This window comes from Misgurnus anguillicaudatus, chromosome 2, assembly GCF_027580225.2.
Source record: "Misgurnus anguillicaudatus chromosome 2, ASM2758022v2, whole genome shotgun sequence".
Classification (NCBI taxonomy): domain Eukaryota; kingdom Metazoa; phylum Chordata; class Actinopteri; order Cypriniformes; family Cobitidae; genus Misgurnus; species Misgurnus anguillicaudatus.
Genome location: NC_073338.2, coordinates 13,267,079 through 13,282,651, shown reverse-complemented (window position 1 = coordinate 13,282,651; position 15,573 = coordinate 13,267,079). Strand labels below are relative to the sequence as shown.

Sequence of the window (15,573 nt, the reverse complement as noted above, 5' to 3'; positions counted from 1 at the left end):
TTTTTCAGAAGGTTCATGTGGGCTAAATCAGATGGGGCCAGCATGGAACCCGCCGACAAACCAACTTGGTGCCCATATTGCAAGCCAATATCACCAAGCAATGTTGGCTGGGCTGTGAACTGACTGAAATGCGTGTGGTCAATGCGGGTGACTTGAGAGCCCTGATTTGATGTATTTCCACTCACATACCCAAAAACTGCTGACAACGCCGACAACACACTCCTCGTCTTTTCCACCACTCTCTCGCCTGTACTACTGACTGGAAAACTAAAGTTTTCCCAAACTTGCGATCTTAAAGAGGCCGGCAGATCCTCACCACCATTTGCCATACTCGCTGTCGCTGCTTTCTGACTGACTCACTCACTCACTCACTCGACCGTCAACTTGACAAAAAACTGCAGAGTGACAGAGAATGTAGATGGGCTCTGATAGAGCGCATACACAGGCGGAGCTCTGCTGCATCGGCGCCAATCAGAGCTTCAGCCCTCAAAGCTAAAGCGGGGCTACAGATTAGCGTTCCCTAAAGAACCCGCGTATCTAACATTAGTTCCGCATTACATTAATTATAATGCACGCAAGTTTTTTTTTATTTTCATACTGTGTATTCTCCGTTTAAATTCGTGCACTGAACCGTGACCCCCGTACCGATTCGGTTCGAAACGAATACATGTATCGTTCCACCCCTAATATATATATATATATATATATATATATATATATATATATATATATATATATATATATATATATATATATATATATATATATATATATATATTAGGGGTGGAACGATACATGTATTCGTTTCGAATATATATATATATATATATATATTAGGGGTGGAACAATACATGTATTCGTTTCGAACCGAATCGGTATATATATATATATATATATATAGGGTGACCATACGTGCCATTGTTCCCGGACGCTTCCAGGCCAGGATTTCGGTGCGTCTTCCGTAAGTCGTATTTGTTGACCGCATACGCCATTCAGTTAAAAGCATAAGACATGCAATCGTAGTTTCATTCTTACCTTAAAATGTAACTGTTGCTTTTCTGTAATAATAATAATAATCCTCTATGACGTATGAGGTCGACAAATATGACTTCCGGAAGACGCTCGCGAAATCCTGTGCAGTATGCGTCCGGGAAGAACGCACGTATGGTCACCCTAATATATACAGTGGATATAAAAAGTCTACACACCCCTGTTTAAATTGCATGTTTTTGTGATTTATAAAATGAAACCAAGATGAAACATTTTGGAACCTGTTCCAACTTAATTCCCTACTTCAAACCTATATATTAAAGTTAATAACAATAAGAATAATTTTGTGGTGAAAAAATGGCAACTAAAGTTGTACAATAACCAGGTTGCATAAGTGTGCACACCCTTTTACAATAGTGATTGTGGCAGGGTTCAGAAGCAACCAATCACATTTAGACTTAAGTTAAATATGAAGTAGTACATACCTGTCATCAATTAAAATAACTTTTTAACTATTAATGAAGTGTGCCTGGTCCTAAAGGATTTTTTCTAAGTATCATCCCACTGAAAAAGCCATTGTCTGTGTAGAGCTTACTAAGCAGGTACATGATCCCATTGTTGAAAAATATCAATCAACAGAGGGTTAAAAACATTTCCAAGACCCTGAATATACCAATAAAAAACAATAAAAAACCAATAATCCACAAATGGAGAAAATATGGCACAACATTGACATTACTAAGACCAGGAATCCACCTAAAATTTATGAGAAAACCAGAAAAAAATGGTAAGGAAGGCTGCCAAGAGGCCTGCAGCAACATTAAAAGAATTGTAACAATATCTGGCAAGTACTTTTTGCTCCCTACATGTGACAAAAATCTCCTGAATTCTTCATGTTTGGGCTATTAGCATTTTTTAACCAAAAATATTATGAAGTCCATCTAAAGTTTGTAAAAACAAATATTTCTATATCCCAAATCCATGTGGAATAATGTATTATAGTCCATTGAGACCAAAGTTGAACTTGGGCCGTTATACCAAAATATATATTTGGTGCAATAAAACCCACATCACATCACCAAATGAACACCATGCCCACAGTAAAGCATGAAGGTGACAGCATCATACTTTGTGGCTGCTTTTCTTCAGCTGGAACTGGGGTTTTTAATTAGGGTGGATTGAATAATGAATAGCTACAAATACCCATCAATTTTGACCCAAAACCTAAAGGCTTCTGCCAAAACACTTAAGATAAAGCGAAATTTCACCTTACAGCATAACAATGACAGAAAGCACACATCTAATCAACAAAGGAATTTCTTCACCAAAACAAGATCAAGGTTTTGGAATGGCCCAGCAAGAGTCCGGATCTAAATCCCATCCAAAATCTATGGGGTGATCTGAAGAGGGCTGTGCACAGGAGACACTCAACCAATTTGACAGATTTAAAATGCTTTTGCAAGGAGAAATGGCAAAATATTGCAAATTCAAAAAGTGTGAAATTGATTGACACATACCCATTAAGATGATGAATGCTGTGATAAAATCTAATGGTGCTTAAACTAAGTTTTAGTTTAAGGGTGTGCACACTTATGCAACCTGGTTATTGTACAACTTTACTTGCCATTTTTTCACCACAAAAGTTTTCTTATTGTTATTAACTTTAATATATAGGTTGGAAGTACGGAATCAAGTTGGAACAGGTTTCAAAATTATTCATCTTGTTTTCATTTTTTAAATCACAAAAACCTGCAATTTTAACAGGGGTGTGTAGACTTTTTATATCCACTGTATATTAGGTCTGAAGCTCTTTTTCTTTTCTTGGAATCATCCGTCAAGGGTTTTTGATGCTTCTTCCCCAGCTCTGCCATTTGCAACAATCGCTACCCGTGTTTCGCTCGCCTGCCTCTGTGTTGTTTGCCGTAAAGTGATCCTGCTTCTCGCGATATCTGAGACTTTGCGAGACTGAAAGACGCCGCGTCGGATACAGCGAACTTGAAGTGGGGTATTCTTCCTACAGGCGGTAGGGGCGGGCGAGAGAGTATTCATTTGTCCTGTAATGAGTAATTTAACCATATACCGACTTACAAAGATGATTTATTAACATAAAAATACTGCCTTGTGTCCCTTTAACTCCAGAGATTTTGCAGTGTGTGGGCCAGAAAAAGGTTTTGAATCTGGGCCAAAATTTAAAGGGGACATATTATGAAAATCTGACTTTTCCATGTTTAAGTGCTATAATTGGGTCCTCTGTACTTCTATCAACCTAGAAAATGTGAAAAAGACCAACCCAGTAACTTTTAAGTTTTGGTAAACCATTCCCTGCAAACATGTGAAAAAATAGGTCATTGTAATTTGACTCCTATTGTTACATCAGAATAGGATAATACCATTTAAATAATTTATTATAGCATGTTAAAATTGACACTTTGTAGGTGTGTGCAAAAATGTGCCGTTTTTGGGTGTGTCCTTTAAAATGCAAATGAGCTGATGAAGTGCAACCACTGATCACAATGATAGTGGTTTGATGCAATTGAAACCCAATTGTGCTGTGAATTATTTTCTCTCTCTTTCTCTCTCTCTCTTTCTCTGCACTAAATGGCAGTGCTGTGATTGGATAGTGCAGATTAAAGGGCGGTATTATTATAATAAGAGCTTCTTATGACATCATAAAGAGAGCCAAATTTCAACAACCTATTTTTTCATGTGCTTGTAGAGAATGGTTTACCAAAACTAAGCTACTGGGTTGATCTTTAACACATTTTCTAGGTTGATAGAAGCACTGGGGACCCAATCATAGCACTTAAACATGGAAAAAGTCAGATTTTCCTGCCATGGCTCCTTTAACTAGCTTATGTAACATTGACTACCCATTCAAAAGTTTTAGGATCACTTTCACTTATTCATATTTTCAACAATTAATAGGAAATTCATTAAAACTGTGGAAAAACAAAGATGGAACATAGTAAAGTCCATATTAAAAACAATCCAAAATAAATCAAAACACAAACACTTACAGATGGTAAATTGCATCGTATTGCATCGGTTTACTCAGGGTCAATTTTCCAAAGCAAATACTTCCTGTGGCCCTTTATACATTACTTCAGACGGATGTGTCATCAATTTTGCTACGTATTGTTAGCACACACATAATTGTGTGTTGACGGTGTTCAGCTTGTGATGGCCTGAGTCAATTATATTGTGTTTGTGTTTTCTGAATGAGAATATGTTTCAAATGAAGGCAGTTTTGCCAGCTATTGAGAACATTCAATGTTATGAGAAATGTGTTTATGTTTTAAGAACTGAATTACTGAAATATAGTAATAACTGTAATATAGCAAAATACAAAAATAAATGTTACCTCTATAAAAGTACCCAAAGGTCAATATTCCAATAATCATGATGAAAACAGATACAACTGTAATTAGGATCACTGTTGTCTTCCAAGAGTTAAACATTTTACCTGTAAAACAAAACTTATGTTCAGAAACTGGGCTCACTGACACTTAATTTCATGAGAAATATAAACATAGTTACTGTGTTAACAATACTTAATAGGTGTTTCTGTGCATTTATCCTCAAACACAATGCAAATTTTGTTTCATTACATAAAACTGTACAAAAGAACTGAGGCTGTCAAACTTATTTATTATGTCAGGGACTCCAGATATGATCATTATCTTGAAACAGACCTCTGCCTTTAAAAGGAGCATTACATTTTCACGTATAAACCCCCATTTAAACTGTGTGCAAATGCTGTGTGTATTATATTATATAAACAACGTTTGGTGAAATTATTGGCATTTAAATTAAGCAAATTATCAAAAATATTAGCCTATACATTTATTAAAATTTTCTACTGCCTTGAATATTTAAGACCAGAGAAAGTATATTGAGATTGAGCTCAGTAACTAACTAACTTTCACAAATTCATACACTGAAAAAAAAAGATAATTTGGATCAACTTAAAAAAAATTGCTGTAATTTGTTAATTTGTTAAAATTGCTGTATAGTTTTTCCCAAACTATATTTTTGATTTGGTTAAAACTTAAAAATTTCATTTAATATCAATCAAAATAGTTCTTCAGCCCAAGATAAAAAATTACATTAAAACAAAGTTAAAATATTGTTTTTCATGGAGACCAAATCATTATTTTTACTTTGGTAAAAACTTTCCTTTCTCTAATTTCTTATAGACTGTCTCTTTTTCTGGAAAAAGTAATAATATAATGATAAAGAAAGTCACAATATTAAATGCAATAGATAAATGAACACTGCTGTGTAATATCTGTAAACATAACGAAGAAAGTACCAGTAATTACCGGTACTTTCTCTGTTATGTTAACAGACATTTCCTTTTACTCAAAAACTGAAAATTCTGTAGATTTACAGAACATTATTCGTAGCCTTTAGGGACACTTCAATCCGCCTATAAAACACAACAATGGTGACAATCAATAATAAAGCTTTATGCCGCAATGCGTGCTGGGTAACAGGATTGTAGAAAACTCTTACCATTTACTGTCACCATTGTTGATATTTGTATCAGAAGTGTTGATGTCTTTCTGGTGCAAAATAAAAAAACTAAAGTATTGCAACAGTCTTTTTCTAAACAGTGTCATTTCCATGGAACATCGCTTTTGATGCTTTCTCTCTTTACTGTTCTTTTATTATTTCATGCTTGAATTTTAGGCAGCCTTTGATTTCATGATAGATTTTCCCTTTACAACAAGTCTTAATAAAGCACTGTTAAAATTGCTAAAAGAGTAGAATTAGTTCATTGAAAGTCAAGGGAAAATGCCTAACTAAAGGAAACACTAATCACAATAATGGTGACTTCAAAAAAAAAAAAAGTCAAGATCTTAGCAATTTAGCATCGCAAAGGCCTTTAGATGACACAGACCAAATATGGTTTTAATCTAATGAAATCTGTAAGAGGACTTTGTTAAAGTAGGTCTTGGGGTGATACATGATCCTTTCACATTTCATATTTGTATGTTTACCATAGCGGGGGGGGGGGGGGGGGGGGGGCTGCTCTCTCAAGTTTTTGTAGGTGCCGCAAAGGGCTTAACATCGTAGATAGGAGTTTTCCTTACTCAAACATGTTCTGAGGGCAGAAAGAATGTGATTGGTTCACAAAAACGACCAATCAAAATGCTCGTTACTGGTTTAAGCCCTCAGCGGAGCCTCCAAGGCAGCTTCTGCAGTGAAGCAGTTCGAGCTCACCGTTGATCAGATGAGTAGCGCAGATATGGTAAGATAGGAATGAGACTGTTTTAGAATTCAGCTCAAAACGTTTCGAGTATTTAAGTGACGCGTTTTCACGTGTCCGTGGCACGACTTTCTTTTTCGTGCCAGTTTCACGGATTGGTTACTCATTTTTTTTCCTGTTTTCAAACCATTGTCGATTGGGATTGGGGTTAGATTTGTGGTTTTCGTCACATTTTTAAACTATTCTCGCGCGAGGATAAAGTTGGGTTTGGGTTAAAATGACATTGTTTATACAGTTATTTGTCAGAAAATTAAATTGTTCTTGCTTGGAGTTGGGGTCGAGTTGGGTTAGGGTGAGGATGTCATTTTATGTAACAGAAAGTTGTTCTAGCCCCAATCCCAAGCGACAATGGTAAGAAAATAGGAAAAACAATTGAGTAACCAATACGTGAAACTGGCACAAAAAAGAAAGTCGTGCCACGGACACGTGAAAACGCGTCACTTAAATACTCGAAACGTTTCGAGCTGAATTCAAAAACAGTCTCATTCCTATCTTACCATATCTGCGCTACTTATCTGATCAACGGTGAGCTCGAACTGCTTCACTGCAGAAGCTGCCTTGGAGGCTCCGCTGGGGGCTTGAGCCAGTGGCGAGCGTTTTGGTTGGTCGTTTTTGTGAACCAATCACATTCTTTCTGCCCTCAGAACATGTTTGAGTAAGGAAAACTCCTACGTGCCTTAACATCAGTCTGACCAGATATGATGAAGATTTGATTAAATCTCTAAGAGCAGTAAATCAGGCGCGTAAAACATGGCATTTCCTGCTACCTCTAGGTAGCGCTATGACAGAAGCTAAATATTGGCATTGAAATGTGTTCAGACCAAGACTCTTATCAATCATGTGAAGCGTGGGTCAGATTGGACATTGTATGCCTTAGTTATAACAACTTCCTGTTTCATGCGAAAACTGTGAAATTTGTCAAGCCGCCACGGACACACCCTCCAACGAAAAGTCAAAAGCTCCGCAATTTAGCATCACAAAGGCCTTTAGATGAGACTGACCAAATATGATGATGATCTGATAAAATCTCTAGGAGTAGTTCGTTAAAGTACGAAGCCTGGAAATGGCAAAATTTTCACAGAAATCACAGCGAAAATTTAAAATGGCTGACTTCCTGTGGAGTTTAGAGCTTGGTTCCAAGGGACTTTTTTGTAGGTCTTGAGGTGATAGACGATCCTACCAAATTTCGTAACTGTACGTTTTTCGTAGCGGGAGAGCTGTTCTCTTGAAATTTTGCAGGTGGCGCTTTAGAGTCATTTCTACCCGCCCACTTCTGACGCCTATACCACATGTAAATTTTCATCACTTCTGACGCGTGTGCAAATTTTCATGAGTTTTCGAGCATGTTTAGGCCCTCAAAAATGCGATTCATTTTGGAGAAGAAAAAGCAGAAGAAACTGAGCAAAAACAATAGGGCTTTGCACCCACGGTGCAGGCCATTCTGGCCTGCTCCTCGGTGTTAGGGCCCTAAAAACACTTCACAGTCTTTACTGTATGAATTAAATATACACGCATTCGTATGAAGTAAAACAGTTCTTCACTGATGAGCAGAGAGTAATTTTTTGAGAGATGAATTAGGATACTGTAGCTTTAAGACGTGGAAGAGATTGTTGTCTTCACGTGCACTGATGATCGGCTGCTGCTGTGTATGCGTGCGGCGGGTGTCCGCAAACAAGAGCAGCTGTGAGGACAATGGAAGTTTAAACCTTCAAAACTTTAAAACGAATGCAAGTAATAAACTTTCGGCATGAGGATGCAATTGTCCGCGATAGATATGTGTTGTATACGCTGTTTGATATGGATGTGAAGACACATCGCGCTGAGGACCGGAGCGCGTCCTCATAGAAAATATGCATATCTCTGTAAAGGCAGAGAGAGAAATCCAAATCTGCATCTCACACATGAGCAACGGGTTACAAAATGCTCGCACTGTGTAAAATGGTCTCTAATTGCAGCCGCATCAGGAACGCTATGATGACAAAAGTAAATAGAAAGATCGGCTCATGAGATCGGCACATTTAGCGAGTGCTGATCGTGTCATTTAATGCCGTTATCGGCCGATTACGATCTGCGGCCGATTGATCGGAGCATCCCTAATTGATATTAAATTAAAATTGTAAGTTTCAAATCAAAAATGTAGTTTGAGGAAACTAATAAATTTAGCTGCAACAAATTACAGCAAGTTTTTTAAGATGATCCAAAGTATAATTTTTTTCAGTGTAGTGTCTGCCTCTGGTTACAATGAGTTTGTGGTATTGAAATGACTCTGTTTGGAAGTAATAAATAAACATTTTGAGTTAGCAAAGTTCTTTGACTTATTTTATTTGAGTTTGTTTGTGGAACCTAAAATGCTGAACTCGTTGAAAACACACGAAACTTTTAAAGCAACACCAAAGAGTTTTTTTTACCTTAAAATAACATTTCCAAAAAAGTTTCAGTCGTTTATCCACTCGAAACAGGGTGAACGGCACTTTCACATTCGCTTTGCAGCCCTCTATCGGTCAAAACCGCACTAAAGAAGTTTGCAACCGTCAGGTCGTGGTCCTGTAGTTCGAGTGAAAACTACAAAAACTTGCTTTATGGCAGACCTACAATCCAATCAGAGCCAGCTTTGCTGAAGTAGGCTAAATTATTTACGACAGTGGTAATTGACAATTTTACTTCCAGCCTGTGGGGGGGAGCAAAGAGCAAAAACTCTTTAGTGTTGCTTTAAGTTTAAAGGTGCTCTAAGCGAATACACGCGTTTTAGACCATAAAACATTTGTTGTTACATACAGCAAACATCTCCTCACTATTGCTTGCTTCCTGTCTGCTGATCAAACTGTAAAAAAAACGCGATCTCTGTAGACAGCACAGGCTCCACAAACTGCAATAGTAACAAATGGCGCTTTTCCATTGCATAGTACCCCACGGTTTAGTTTAGTTTGGGTCGGGTCAGCTCACCTCACTTGGCGTGGTTAGCTTTTCCATTGAGTTTAGTATCACTTCGCAGTGGGAGGAATTATAGGCGTGTCGTTATATTTGCGCTGCATACGGCTGTGACATCATACAAGAGAGAGCGTCCTTGTACATTCCCATACATTTATTTATTTATCAGTCCGCCACAAAATTAAAATTGGCCACCACAAATAGATGTTTACTTTGCACATCGCGTTTATAACTACCTATGTCTCACATGACAGTTTCTGTTCAAACACCCGTGGCGTCAGTCTACGGCGCTCCGATGAGCCTCACTGAAGTTGCATTAAAGCATAAATAATACTGACGTGCACGTCGCGAATGTGCCGCCACAAAATTAAAATTGGCCACCACAAATAGAAGTTTACTTTGCACATCGCGTTTATAACTACCTCTTTCTTACATAACAGTTTCTGTTCAAACACCCGTGGCGTCTGTCGACGGCGCTCCGCTGAGCCTCAATGAAGTTGCATTAAAGCATAAATAATACTGACGTGCACGTCGCGAATGTGCCGCCACAAACTGCAAGTCTGGAAAAAATTTTTATGTGTTCCTGATTCACAACCTGTGGATGTTTTTAATCGCTAAAAGGGTGTTTGGAAACTTAAAACAGAGCACAGATGACAACATGTTTGCTCGAGACAGCGCAAGCTAGCAGCAAGCTTAAGCTAAAGCTAATATTTTACATAATAGGATGACGGCGCCGATGACGATTCTCTCAGACCAATCAGTGAACTACAGTGTTTACGCGTCACGTTTGGTATCAGCTCGGGTCGCTTGGAACCCCAACCGAGGTGGTACGAAAAAAAGTATCGGGTACTACGAAGTGATCCCAATGGAAAAGCTCCCAAAAGTAAGCTGACCCGACCCAAACTAAACCAAACCGTGGGGTACTATGCAATGGAAAAGCGCCAAGCCTGGCCAAACCTACACCAAAATATTCTAACCAACAGTGTTGGGTAAGTTACTCAAAAAAAGTAATCCACTACAAATTACTAATTACTACTTTAAAATTGTAATTTGATTACATTACTGATTACTACATGCAAAAAGTAATCTAATTACTAATAACTTTACTTTTAAGTTACTTTGACAACATCAAATGTAAAAAAACTACAAAGTGAAACTGTCAGAAACAAGGACGGATAAACCCAAACGCAGTGTTAATGTGAAAATGTTTCTTGTAACATTTGAAAACAGTAATGATTACAGTGCATATTTGAATGCTTAAAGCTATTTTTGGTGTGATTTTGCCCCCTCCTAAAATTACTGGTCATATAGTGATACAGAAATATTTGTAGCTTTTATAATAAGTTACAGATGTTTAACATTTCACATTAAACATTCTACATTCATTAACATCTATCTATCTATCTATCTATCTATCTATCTATCTATCTATCTATCTATCTATCTATCTATCTATCTATCTATCTATCTATCTATCTATCTAGTGTTTAAAGGGGTCATATTATGACATATTTTTAAGATGTAAAATAAATCTTTGCTGTCCCCAGAGTGTGTATGTGAAGTTTTAGCTCAAAATACTCCACAGCTAATTTATTATAGCATGTAAAAATTGATAATTTGTAGGCCTGAGCAAAAGTGAGCCGTTTTTGGGTGTGTTGTTTAAAATGCAAATGAGCGGATGAAGTGCAAACACTGATCACAATGATGGTGATTTGTTGTAATTGAAACTCAATTGTGCTGTCAAGTACTTTTTCCTTTCTCTCTTTCTCTCAGCACTATGGCAGTGCTGTGGTTGGGTAGTGCAGATAAAGGGGGCGGTATTATTGTAATTCGCCTTACTACCTACCTCACAAAACAGGCAAAATCTGAACGACCTAATTTTTCACACGCTTGCAGAAAATGGCTTACCCAAACAAAGTTACTGGGTTAATCTTGATTACATTTTCTAGGTTGATAGAAGCACTGGGGACCCAATTATAGCACTTAAAAATGGAAAAAGTCTGATTTTCACGCTATGACCCCTTTAAAATTATGTTCTTGGATGTTTATTACAACTCTGTTCTGTAAGGGTTAACACTGAGTTTCTGTTCTCTTTGCCATGAATTCCCTGAAATGTGATTGGTTAGTGCAAAGAGGGGCGGAATTTTTTTTTTTTTTTTTTGGGCTGTGATGTTGTGTGCACGCTCTGGCGCGGGCGCGCGACTGGATGCGTGAGCACCGGCCTACGGGTGCTCTGTTAAATAAAGCCAGGAGTTTTGTCAAACAAGTGCATTTCTCTTGAATGCTACACTATCTACATTCATTCGCGGTCGCGGAGACAGAAATTAGAGTTTTAACACGGCGTCGCATTCGCGAGGGCTTTTTGGTCAAGTTAAATAATGTTAATATTCATGTTAGTTCATTAAATATAACAATTAAAAGTTGTTTTGGTAATTGTTTAAATAAACATATGATTACTTAACGCAGTGCACGCATTGAGCTCATGATAAAATAACATAGTTAAATAATGTTAACAAATTAAACCTTATTGTACATTAGTGATTTAAAAACACACCTGTACGACCGCTTCTAGCAGACCAGATGTCATCGCGCAAAGCCCACTCTGAAATGTCAAGGTTTTGGACATGTATTGTCTGTATTCCACTTGAAGGATGAACCACCGCTCACATAGCATCCATTTGCTTGCGTCTCAGACGAGTGAGTAAAGCATATGCTGGTTAACTGACGCTGCGCGCATGCTCGTTAACAGACGTTGCCGTGCAATGGCAAAACGTCATTTTAAAATACATTTTAATAAATTTTTCAACGCTTAATTTGTAACGCTAGTAACGTAATTTTGTTGCCATTGGTAACTGTAATCAAATTACATACATTTAAAATGTAAAACGTTACGTTACTGCGTTATCAGGAAAAGTAATTAGAGTACAGTAATGCGTTACATAGTAACGCGTTATACCCAACTCTGCTAACCAATAAATGCCAAGAAGGATTTGGGGGTTGGGTTTGGGCGCATTCATGAAAGCACGGAAGGGAGGGGGAGGAGTTAACTACGCTCAGTTTGTTTGAAAACACATTTCAAAAATCAACAAACAGATTCGCTTAGAACGCCTTTAATAAACTTTTTCACAGGTTTGAGTTCAGTTCCCTAATTTTAAATGAGCACATTGTGCTATTCAGGTTTACAGTGCAGTATCACGCTCTTTACATAATATCATTAATTGTATTTATTTGAGAGATTAATATTTTCATGTACTCTACTTCATTAAATCACCATGAGACAAAATAAACAACATAACCAGTATCAGTGTGTGTACTTACTTGATGTAATAATCTCAGTCTCCATCATGTGATTTCTCATTTTGACTCTGCAGTGATATTTACTGTTACTGTTATATACAGTGATCATGTGTTTCACTCTGAATCCATCTGTGTCTCTCTGTGTGTCTGTAGTTTCAGATGTCAATGTGACTCCTTCATTGTCCATCCACACAAGTTCAGGTTCAGGGTACCAGCCTTTAGTTTCACATTGTAGATGAAGTCCACCAGCACCATCAAATCCATATATAGTGATGAGTGGAGGACCTCCTACAGCTACAAGTCAAGGGTAAACATTAATTGAGGGATTATTTTCGGCCTATAAACTTGTTTTATTCTGGCTTATTATGATTATGACAACATACAAGCACTAAAACCAATATTAAGTAAGTTTTATTTTCTTGAAAGAGGTATTGTTCAATGTTAGTTTTCAGTGGTTTCCCAGCTAGAAATAAAAAGTTCTAAGAACGTTCCCTGAAAGTTCCCAATGTTCCCAAAAACATTCTGCCAACGTTAAAAGCGATTAGTTTTTTTTAAGTTCTAGGAACGTTTCTGTGCTGTCTGAACGTTAGAGTAATGTTACATTTTACCATTTTTAAACGTTATGACAATGTCATGTTTTAATGTTCACACAATGTTTAAAACAACAACTGTTTATTATATTGACTTGTTTGACTGTTATGTAATTGATAGAGAAACATTGCATTTTATTATTTTAGAAAACATTATTTCTGAATGTTCAGTAAATATATTGCTGTAGAAAACACAATTCACTTATTAGGTTTAGATGTTAATGTTTTGTTTCATTTTAAGTCACCCTTATTGTGATTAGTGTTTGTTTTAGTTGGTCTCTTGACACTTGGCATTTTGCTTTCTAGGTTTTTCTTGGTTGTGTTAACTTTGTGTTAATGCGCCACATTTGTGTTGAAAGTTAATAGTGTAATTCTGTGGTGTTTGGTACATAATGGTAAAGATCATCACCTAATTAATTTACTAATCAAAAGTTTATTTTCTGTCAAAAATGTAAATGAGATCCAGTGTTTTCACAGCAGTTTGTCATTAAGGAGTTTTAGAAACGTTGGACAAAAATATCCGCTGTACATTTGGCATGCACAAACATCAAGAATCAGAGTATGAATCTCAATAATGGTGACAATTAAATGAAAAACTTCATGCTGCAATGCATGCTGGGTATTAACAAATTACAAATCTCATTCAGGACTCCCAGCATGCACTGCAGCATGGATAAATAAGGATTTTTTTAAACAATTTTATTTGTCACCATGGTTGAGATTCATAGTCTGATTCTTGATGTTTGTGCATCCCAATTATACAGCGGATATTTTTTGTCCAAAGCGTCTAAAACTCCTTAATGACAAACTGCTGTGAAAGAGGTTGATCTAATATACATTATTGGCAGAAATTAAACTTTTGATTAGTAAATGAATTAGGTGATGATCTTTACTATTATGTACCAACAACCACAGAATTACACTATTAACTTTTCATATCAAATGTGGTGCATTAACACAAAGTTGTCACAATTGTCAAGAGCCCAACTAAAACGAACACTAATCACAATAAGGGTGACTTAAAATTAACAAAACATCAACATCTAAACCTAATAAGTGAATTGAGTTTTCTACAGCAATATATTTACTGAACATTCAGAAATAATGTTTTATAAAATAATAAAATGCAATGTTTCTCTATCATTTACATAACAATTAAACAAGTCAATATAATAAACAGTTGTTGTTTTAAACATTGTGTGAACATTAGAACATGACATTGTCATAACGTTTAAAAATGGTAAAATGTAACATTACTCTAACGTTCAGACAACAGAAACGTTCTTAGAACTTAAAAAAAACTAGTCACTTTTAACGTTGGCAGAATGTTTTTGGGAACATTGGGAACTTTCAGGGTACGTTCTTAGAACTTTTTATTTCTAGCTGGGTTGCTTACCTTCAACTCTGAGATCAACAGTGATGTCATCATGCCAGGATGTGGACTGAATTAAACACGTGTAAAGTCCTTCATCAGATATCTGAACTCTTGAGAGTTTGAGTGATATGTTTCCTTTCTGTAGTTCATCTTTAAACACTTGAGTTCTTCCTCTGTAGGACGGAAGCTGGTTTGTGTTTTTGTCTTCCTGATCTTCATAGAGATGAACTACTGAATCTTTGAAATCAAGTCTAAACCACTCGACTTTCATGTTTACAGCACTGAAGCTGGGTCTGAGAAAACAGGGGAGAATCACATCTTCACCGGATAGAGTGAGGAGAGGATCTACAGGTCCAACAACATCAACCTGATCTGTTATAAGAAACAGAAAACGGGTCTGTAATCTGCTGTCATAGAGGTTTTGGGTGGATTCATCATATTGTTCTCAAAGAAATAAATAATGCAAAAATGAATCGCCATGGTAAATATTCTGCTATTATCTAGAGTTTTACAAACATGTCAGCTTTTCAATAATAGCTAATATAACCCATAATTGTAACGGCTCAGTCGTTTTGGGAATCAATCCGGCTTCAGGTTGCAAGCCCGACTCTCTAACCACCAAGCCACAACTTCTCCCCATGAGTTACAATATTATCTCCATGAGTTACAATGTGTGAATATTTACCTGCTCTATCTGTGAATCCAATTATTATCATCAGAGTCACCCAAATGAACTCCATCCCTCCAAAACACATGTTAACGTTTATAATATATGTGCCCTCATAGTGTTCATGTCACGTGTATGTAACCTGTCTTCCATATAAGGAAATATGCAAATAAATGTAGTTCCGGTTCTAGCAAAGAGCAGAGTGGTACACGAGTATTTTTCCTCCGTATTGTTTAATAAATTGCCGGTTATCAATTACGCAAAATGGCTGCATCAACAGGTTATGGGCCCAGGAAAGATGCAGGTAACCGATGGAGTAGATTAGTTTTTGACGGAGATGAAAAGAGCTATGAACTTTGGGAGACGAAATTTCTAGGTCACCTGCGTTTGCAAGGCCTAAAGGACACGATTTTATCCGAGCCTCCCGCACGTGGTGAAGAAGATGAAGATGTGA

At 36.9% G+C, this 15,573-nt stretch overlaps 1 protein-coding gene across 1 annotated transcript; it reads right to left on the bottom strand.

Annotated features, from left to right (window-relative positions):
* Positions 1-4,221: 4,221 nt before the first annotated feature.
* LOC141351399 (butyrophilin-like protein 3) lies at positions 4,222-15,200 on the bottom strand. Its single transcript, XM_073858085.1, has 5 exons — positions 15,138-15,200; positions 14,474-14,824; positions 12,509-12,781; positions 4,337-4,453; positions 4,222-4,244 (listed from the first exon to the last, which is right to left on the bottom strand). The coding sequence occupies exons 1-5, from the start codon at positions 15,190-15,192 to the stop codon at positions 4,222-4,224; spliced, it is 819 nt and encodes a 272-aa protein (XP_073714186.1). The 5' UTR covers positions 15,193-15,200.
* Between the last annotated feature and the right edge of the window lie 373 nt (positions 15,201-15,573).